Consider the following 9,158-nt stretch of genomic DNA (forward strand, 5'->3'; position numbering starts at 1 on the left):
GCAGGTGAAATGAAGGACTTTCTACTTGAGATCATGGAGATCTTTTGCCAATCAAACTAGACAATACAGATTTTGTCAATCCAGTGAGACAACTTAGGCCAGGGGTGGCCAACCTATGGTGCTCCAGATGTTCATGGACTTCAATTTCCATCAGCCCTTGCCAGCATAGCCAATTGGCCATGCTGGCAGGGCTGTTGGGAATTGTAGTTCATGAACATCTGGAGCACCATAGGTTGGCCACCCCTGACTTAGGCAGCTTTGTGTGAGTGTGTTCAGTTTGCATTGGTATCAGAAGTTTGCTTTCAACAACAGAATGATTTTACTACCTTCCAAATTTAGCCAAGGCTGCCAGAGACTGTTTATTGAAAATAACTTTGCAAGCATCTTATTTTCTTCGGAGCAGGATAAATCTATGGCAATTATTTATTTGTCTATGTTTTGAGAGTGCCACACTTTCAAAATGAATACTCCAGGTTTATTGAACTTAAAAACATTTACCCATCCCACCCCCACCCCCCAAATACTACAAAGTATTGGCAGTATAACTGTGTTACTTTAAATCTTCATTTGATTTATGAAATTCCAAGTCTGACAATATTAGACCTGCATAATTGCAAAAATGCTGAGAATGTGTTTTGGTAATGTATGAAGCAACTAGGTTTCCAGCTTGCAGCTGCACCAGACAGGATTAATACAATAAAAGCAATCTTCAGGTCTCTTCACAGACATTTATACAGAAATGATAAGCAGCAGCAATACATTTACTGATAGAATATGCAGAAAAATGGCATTGCTATCCTAACTGGGGATAAAGTCACCATGTAGGAGAGGCCAATAAATTGATACCCCAAGAACCAAGCAATGATGGCAGAAACTAGGGACAAGTTGCAAATGATGCAATAACAGCAGGATGCTTTGTGAGCCCAACTGTTCAGGGAACGTCTCTCCTTTTACCTTTTCTTTTGTGACAAGTGATGCTCCCTTTTTCCCCCTCTCCGTGGAGTCTGAGGTACTAAAGGGCACTTCAGCTGATGCACAGTTTGAAGAAATGGCTGCTTTTGCAGTATGTTTGAGAGAATACTGCTTTCTTTGAAATGCTCCCCTTTTTCTTAATTCTGGAAGGGTGCGGGGGTGAAGTTAGCGAGGGAATGTTCCTATTATTGAAAGAAACCTACCTTCAGTCCCCAAGACTTATACATCCCAGCTCAAGTTGCATCCAAATTTTGTAATGCAAAGGCGCAATCTCCTAAAAGGGAAAAAAATAGCACAAATTTCTTACTTTCAAGTTTATTTTTAGTTTAGAAAAAGCATAGTGAGAAATGTTGTTGTGTGTTTAGGGGATGTGTGGCTGTGGTTTGGTAGTTTGGTCTGGAAGGAGCAAAAGCTACCAAACCACAGCCACACACCCTGGAAAACTCACAATAGCCAGTTGATTCCAGCTGTGAAAACCTTTAGCAATATATAGTGAGAATAATTAAAGGAAAAGTGATAGGTCATAGTTCAGACATTACCTGGAATTATGGTTTATTTTAAATATGGATCGTTTGTGACACCAGGATTTGGGTCATAGATTATCACTTGAATCCTTATATGCCTTAAGAAATTAACTACTTCCTATTGATATGAATTAGGATTTTGAAATGGGTTTGTTTCTTGAATACTCCTGTTTTAATTTCCAACTTTTTGTGTATGTGTATTAGGATGGACCAATTTCACGCAGCATTCCCCTACCAGGATATGAAGTCGATTTTCCACCTTCTGGTGAGAAGTTTGAATCAAAATATGTTTTCAAACTCTGCCATTCCCAACAGACTATGCATTTCAGTGCAGAGGATGAAGAGCAGCAAATGAAATGGATGAATATTCTCACCAAAGCATCCAAAGGGGAGACCAGTGATCCCAGTGAAAGACCCAACAACCCCTAGAGCTAATACCTTTTCAGGTCCAGGGTATGCTTGGAATAGATGGGAGAAATCACTTGAATTTGTTATTCTTGGCACTTTGAAAATCCATATGGCTTTATATTTCTGTATGTCTATCTAAGTAGTTTCCTTAATGTACATTCACCACATACAGTGCTGATTGTCTGGCATATATGTTACTCGGTGGAATAAGTAAGTGTAGCTGTTGATGATGTTTATGTTGATATTAAAGAAAATGGAGAAAAGCATTAATTTAATCCAAGGTAACTGGAAAACCATTTTCTCCCTCCTCTCTGCTCCCTTCTGTATTTTTATTCCTCTACATTGTTATTCGAGTGCAGAATGTGTATAGTCTGTGAGTTACAAAAGTTACATGTTGTTCAAGCTTGTGGCTGGCCACTGACACCCAGTGGTGTCCTACATTGTGGCATTTTTTTCTCTTTTTTTAAAAAAAGAAAAAGGGCTCCTCTGTGACTTGTGAGCAACATCACGGATTTCTTTTGGTTAACATTGTCTGTCTTTTCTTGAAATGATGTTTTCTACAAGACATATACTGTAGAATATATTTCTGAAATCTTCTTAAATCCATTGCAGAAGATACCTTGAGAAGTCTCGAATATCAAGCATTTCTATATAGATACAGACTCACACTTACTTATATAGAAATATACTTGTTTGGTTTTTTACTTTACCAACAATTTTCTTATTTTTTTTTGTATGATCTCCTTTTTAAAGTATTCAGGCAACTGTTTTATACTTCAAACAGGGATGTTATCAATAAACGAACATTTTTAGTGCACCCCGCCAGGTGACTTTTTTTTAGAACTGTCAACTTTTTTGAGTAATCAAGGATTTATTTATATAATTTGTAAATACCACACATTAAGAATTTTTTACAAAACTGATGTGATTGAGACTTTTAGTCTTCAGATTAAGACACTTGTACAAACTGAATTTGTAACCTGTTTCTTGTGTATCTTGGTTTGCAGAAGTATTTATGTATGCAAATAAAAATCCATGCCATTGATTCTTGATTCAGGGTCTCAAAATGTAGCTAGATTTGTCACCAGGGCCAGGACATTAGAGTCTGCCATTGTAGGTGCTCTTTGCAGCTTGGAGTGGATCGGGAAAGGGAGTTTTTCTGGGTCTGATTATTGAACCATGGATATTTCCAGTGGATGTTTGAAGATACTGCCTGCAGAGAATTATGCTGCCTTTCTGTCAGCCTTATTGAAACTGAAATTACAAGGGGCTGCAAAGTCACATGAGAATGGAGCAGAGTTAGTTGTAAAAATGTTAGAGATTTATGTTGGACTGGTGCTGGACAATAAACACAACATTCGTGATTGGGGTTCACTTCCTTCCTGCTGCTGTAAACCTCTTCAGAGACTATTACTGGATTAAAAGGCATTTGTGCTGCTGTTCTCCCTTGGCAAGTGGTTGGTGGGGAGTTTTTTTAGACTTCAATGGCTGAAGAGTTCTGGAGGCATATAAGTTGTTTTTTATACCCCACATTTATTTACCGTAAGGAATCTTAAAGCAGCTTTCAGTAGCCTTCCCTCCCTTACCCCCAACTCTGCAACAGACACCCTGTGAGGCAGGTGGGGCTGAGAGAGTTCTGAGAGAACTGTGATTATCCAAAGTCATGCAGAAGACTTCATGTGGAACTGTGGGGAATCTCATCTGGTTCTCCGCTCTTAACCACTACACCATGTTGGCTGAACACAGTGAGTGAAAACAGTTTCCTTCAAATCCCGTTCCATTTTTTTTTAAAGAAAAGCTTTCTGCTCTGTAGTGGCAGAAAGGAACACCTCTGGCTAAATGATACTGTCTGTTGCTGCTCCATTTGACAACTGGAACATGGCACTGATAAGGAGGGTTCAAGAGTCAGTATAAAAAACCCCTCAGAACAGATGTACACTATTTTTATCACAGTTTTTTCTTCAGTTCAATTTAGCTACTTATGGTTAATTTTCTTTGATTTTTAAAAAGAAATTGGGGGTGGGGGCTGCTTGTAACATTGTTTCATCCACTTGACTGGAATAAAATCATCAGGGATTTGGACCTCTTGTGCAAAGTATCTTCACTTCTAAATTTCAAATAATGTCATCCTTCATAGGCAATTTAAATTTCTTCTTGCCAGAGTGGGACCTGTTTGACAACCCAAGAAAGTACGTAGTGGGTACACATATTTATTAATAAATAGGTACATACTTGTGTTTTTATGTCTGCTCAATCTGTGAAAAGGAAATGGAAGATCTGTTTTTAATCAATAATGGAGCATATGTTAGGAAGACAAAATCCTGTTCTCTCCCACGCTGTAACTCACTCCACTCTGATGTTTAAGCATTTTTCCCAGCCTAGCTTTAATAATGGATGTGAACTGGGCTGGAAGAAAAGTGCTGAAAGCAATGGAGTGAGATGAGGTAAAGTACAGACGGTGGCAGGGTTTTGCTTCTTCACCTGTATGCTAAATTTTAGTTAAAACTGCAGGCATTCTTTACAGGTTAGTAGTTGGGCTCATCTAGTTTAATTAGCTGGCTTTTACTGGGTAAACAACAGATGGTACAGAATTGCAACCTCCAAAACAACTTCCCTCCTACTGCCATGTATTGAAGTTTGGTGCCAAAAGGGAATAGTGTGTGGTGGTGGTGGGTGTTAAGCTGCTGTAGTGATGGGGTGGGTAGAAACTGAGTCCCTTGCAATAAGTTTTCTGCAAACAGATCAAGCTCTTGTGCAGAAGTAGGAGAAGTGGTGATTTTTACAGATTCCAATTGCACTTCCCATATCACAGACTTTCTGAGGTTCCTCTGACCTTTAGGAGATGGTTTTGGCAGGCTGAGGGGGTTGGATGAAGTAGGGAAAATCAGCAAATGTCCATTCTGCAAGGTAAATTTAACATGCAAAAGTTTAGCTCACACTCAGTATCCAATTACATATGGGGTAGAGTTCTCTGAGAACTCTGTGAACAATGAGCAATAAGAATGAATTACTGTAAACCAGAGTCCTCTCTGTCCTGATGAGCCTTTTAAAGTTTAATACACTTTATTGAGGCACTTAAATCAGTTTCATCATTTACCCTGTAGAAATTCTCAAAAGACATTTCATTTAGGCATCTGACACCATTAATTGGTACAGAGTAATTTTCCTGTCAGATGTTTGATGGCTCTCACCATGTTTTCAACTGAAATTATACAATCAAGTCATAACTGAGTTTGATATCAAAAGTAGAAACAGGACATGAGGCTGGTGTTTACATGTGATGGTGAGATGGCTGCTATTTAGTTATAACTCAAACATTCTTTTCACTACAGAAAATAACACTGTTTTTGTCCTCTTTGAAACCTGATATGGTATAAGAAGCCAATGCAAGCAATATACTGATCATGTGAGTGGAAATACTGTTTAACTAGACTTGCCAGCTAGTACATCTCATTGCATTTTATACCATGTAAAGCTTACTGTCTTTGAGCAAAATACTTTCTCCTTAACATACCTAGCTGTGAGGATAAGATGTTGCTTGGCATTTCTTGGATGAAAGATAATATATTAACAAATACAATATCTGAGAACTGCATAGGTAGATGGACTCCCAAGAAGATGGACTCCCAAAAATATTTTGCAGATACCTAGAAGAATTCTATGTTTACATACCACTAAAACATTCACTAAATTAATTTCTAAAATATGAAAAAGAAGTTGATAAATATGAAAAAGAAGTTGGAGAGTCCAGCCGCTGAAATGGTGCCCCCCCCCAGTTGGCCCCCAGTTGGTTCTTATATCTGGGCCTACCATCTAACGTGACTCTCCGCCTCCCCCTCTCTTTTCTCGGGGAGAATTTTAAAATTGGGCTTGGCGGACGCCTCTTTTATTGCTATCGCTGTTTTAATGGTTTTAGTAATTTAATTTATATTTTTGTGCTGTACACCGCCCAGAGCCCTTTGGGGGTGGGGCGGTATAAAAGTCTAAGTAATAAATAAATAAATAAATAAAACTGCAGAACATTTGAAAAGTTTTCTGGGAAAGCAAAAGCCTTTGCAAATGGAAATCCTAGGTCAAGCCCGGCACGGCCCAAAAAAACGTACGGCCTGGTGGTAAAACGCCAGCCCCCAGGTCAGCCGTTCGACAGGCGGGCGCTGCCTGCAACGCATAGCAGCGCCGCATTCCTGACTGGCGCTTCCCCAGGGCTAAGGCGCCAGGTCGCTTCTAAAACAACAACCTCCTTTAAAGGGTTGTTGTTGGGGAAGCGCCTTCGCCGGCGGCGCTGCGCGCTTAACCGGGCTGCCGGGAAGACGGCTAGCTGTCTTCGCTTCACTTTCACGATGTTGCCGTCGTCAGCTGCTGGTCAGGAAGCTCTCTGCTCACACTGTCCTCCTCCCACCTCCAGGGGGGGTCGGAGGGCAGCTGCATGGGCAATGGGCATCCACGGCCAGCAGGCCACGCACGGAGACATCGCGTGAGTGGGGCTGGAGAAGGGGGAAGAGGCAGCTCCGCAGCGGAGTCGCCCTGGGCGTGGGGCCTCGTGGTTACCTTGCTCGCATCGCCATGTGCGGCGATCAGGAGCTATGCGTTTCTTCACGCCAGCAGAACTCTTGGCGGCGTGGGGGCGCATGGCGGCCGTGCGGAAACGGCCCTAGTCTTTATCCCAAAGGTGCTAGCTTTCTCCATGACAGGTGTTTCTTGATATGAAGAAGCATTCCAGTATATAGCCCCATATTCTACATTATCTGTAGGAGAAGTAACCCTGACCTGGATGGCCCAATCTTGTCAAATCTCAGAAGCTAAACAAGGTCAGCTGTGCTTAGTATTTAGATGGGAGATCATCAAGCATGTCTAGTGTCAGGCAATGGCAAGCAACTGCAAGCCATCTCTGAGTGTCTCTTGCCTTGAAAACTCTACAGAGTTGCCACAAGTCCGCTGCAACTTGATGGCACTTTCCAGTCCACCACTATTGGACAAGTATACTTCCTGGGTCTGGGTCTAGAAAAGGAACTGGGTCTAGAAAAGGAAGAGGGTACACTTTTGCTTTGCAGTCTGTCAGTTTCCTGCAGTATTCTCAATATTGCAGTAGAAAATGTTAACCCTCAGGGCACTGTTCAACAGCTACAGTATTTTTGTCAGACCACTTTACCACAGTGAAATCAGGTTAGCACTTTCTACTGAAAATGTCTAAAACCCTAACAGTTCTCAGGCTAAGATTACTTCAGTTTTACCACAAGGGACAGCATCTCAAGAACACTGCCCAACCACATGGGTGGGACTTTTTTTTTAACCAAGGTGTGTTGTGAACTTTGACATGATTGGGGTCATCAGGCAAACTTTGCTTGCTCAGCTACCTTGATTAGATGTGAAGTGAGCATATGAGTAGATCAGGTCTATGATCATTGTCAAAGTTTATGTCAAATTAAGCTGCCACTTATTCTGCACATTCAGGTTGTTGCTCCATACATTCTCATATTTCTGGCCTGTCAGATCTCAAGACTGACCATGAAAATAAATTGAAATGGCAGTGGGATTGGGAAACTCCTAAGATATTTGGGGAAACTCCTAAGATATTTGGGGATCCAGGCTGGAAAACTCCTGGAGATTTGGGAATGAAACCTTCAGAGGACAGGAACTTCAGTGAGAAATAACACCATAGAGTCTGTGATCTCTTTGGAGATAAGTTGTAATTCTGGGAGATTCCTAGGTCCCATTTAGAGGCTGGCATCCCTAGGAATGGGTGGTCTATGTTATTAAACTTTTCTAAATGAAGCAAATGTTACTTTCCTCTTAGCCAGTGATGCAAGTGATTGCTTTACCTCTAAGCTATGAAAAGCTTTGAATGCCAGCTCCTGTGAAAGAGGGAAAGGGCAACTTGAACTGTTGAGCTCTCCTGGGACATGAAAAATTGTACTACACCATCCCATATGGTTGCTAGAAGAAGTCACAGGGATGCAACAAAGGTAGAAATGAGCTATGAAAAGGGGATGTTGGGGGAAAAAATAACTTTTAAGCACAGACTGGCCCTGTGCAGACAACCCTTGACTCGGCACAAGGGAGGGAGAGTGGGCATGAGTGGGTGCCTCTACAACATTGCCAAATCACCTGCATGACTCAAATGCACAAAGTGCACATCCTTTCCACATGATCAGCAGTATTCAGAACGCAGTATTACTGATCAGATGAAGGGGTTATATATGTGGGCACTTTCTTTGCACATTCACATCATGCAAATCACTCAGCAATTACATGGTGGGGGGGGGGTGGGGGGGGCGGCAAGGCCAGCATGCTTGTGCTTGGTTTCCTTATCTGTGCAGTGAGCCTATATCCAGATGGGTCATCTGCTCAGGGCTAGTGTGATAGACATCATCTGTATTTCTTAGTAGACCACTGAAGAGAGTTAATGAAACTTTCTTCCTTTAAATATACACATATATGTGACCCTGTCATTAAGTTCTCTTTCATCATTCCTTACCTAACATAATAAAAATCAATATACATCACTTACTTGCCTTTCTTTTGTACTCTGAGCACATTTTCTTTAAAACCAAGCATGCCTCTGGTAATTTATATGGCATCCTTAATAAATATTCAGATTGCAGCTTTTTATCCCACAATACATCAATTGTTCTGGCCTGTTCATAAAAGGACCAGATAGATTATAACCCTGTGCTGGACTATATCACTTTGACAACATTTGACAACATTTGTTTCACTTTCACACCCAGCTTTCTCTTTGACATATTTGTGTTCACTCTTTAGGAATGTTTTTGTGGAAGAGTACATCAGCCTATACCTATCCTCATGAAAACATAAGATATTTATAATTTGTGGACTGAGGTATATTTATTGGATCAGGCTCTTAAGTTCAAACCATCTATGAAGCAAAGAAATGAAAATTGTCATCAAAATGTCTTCTCAAATAGCCCAAATGTGTTGCTTGTATAAGAAGGGTGAAGAGATATGACCAATGGTGGGATCTAAAAATTTTAATAACAGGTTCCCATGGTGGTAGGATTGTGGCGCCGCCGCACACATGCACTTCCAGTTCCTATTGGGCAGGGAGGTTGCTTTAGTAACCCCTTCTCGGCACTCAAAAAAATTTAGTAACCACTTCTAGAGAAGTGGTGAGAACTGGTTGGATCCCACCTCTGGATATGACTAGACAGTGCTAAGATGAGAAAGGAACCATTAATAGCCCCACATATGGGCACTGCAGCAGGAAAACAGTAAACTGACATTCTCCTTGGCAAT

The 9,158-nt window shown here is 41.1% G+C and overlaps 1 protein-coding gene across 2 annotated transcripts in view; it reads left to right on the forward strand.

Annotated features, from left to right (window-relative positions):
• FGD3 (FYVE, RhoGEF and PH domain containing 3) overlaps positions 1–2,949 on the forward strand; it is a 117,123-nt gene extending 114,174 nt beyond the window's left edge. For both annotated transcript variants that reach the window (XM_048490646.1, XM_048490647.1), the window contains exon 19: positions 1,701–2,949. In XM_048490646.1, coding sequence (XP_048346603.1) covers positions 1,701–1,925 — 225 coding nt within the window. In that variant the 3' untranslated portion in view covers positions 1,926–2,949. The remainder of the gene's footprint in view (positions 1–1,700) is intronic.
• Positions 2,950–9,158: the final 6,209 nt, after the last annotated feature.

This window comes from Sphaerodactylus townsendi, linkage group LG03, assembly GCF_021028975.2.
Source record: "Sphaerodactylus townsendi isolate TG3544 linkage group LG03, MPM_Stown_v2.3, whole genome shotgun sequence".
Classification (NCBI taxonomy): Eukaryota; Metazoa; Chordata; class Lepidosauria; order Squamata; family Sphaerodactylidae; genus Sphaerodactylus; species Sphaerodactylus townsendi.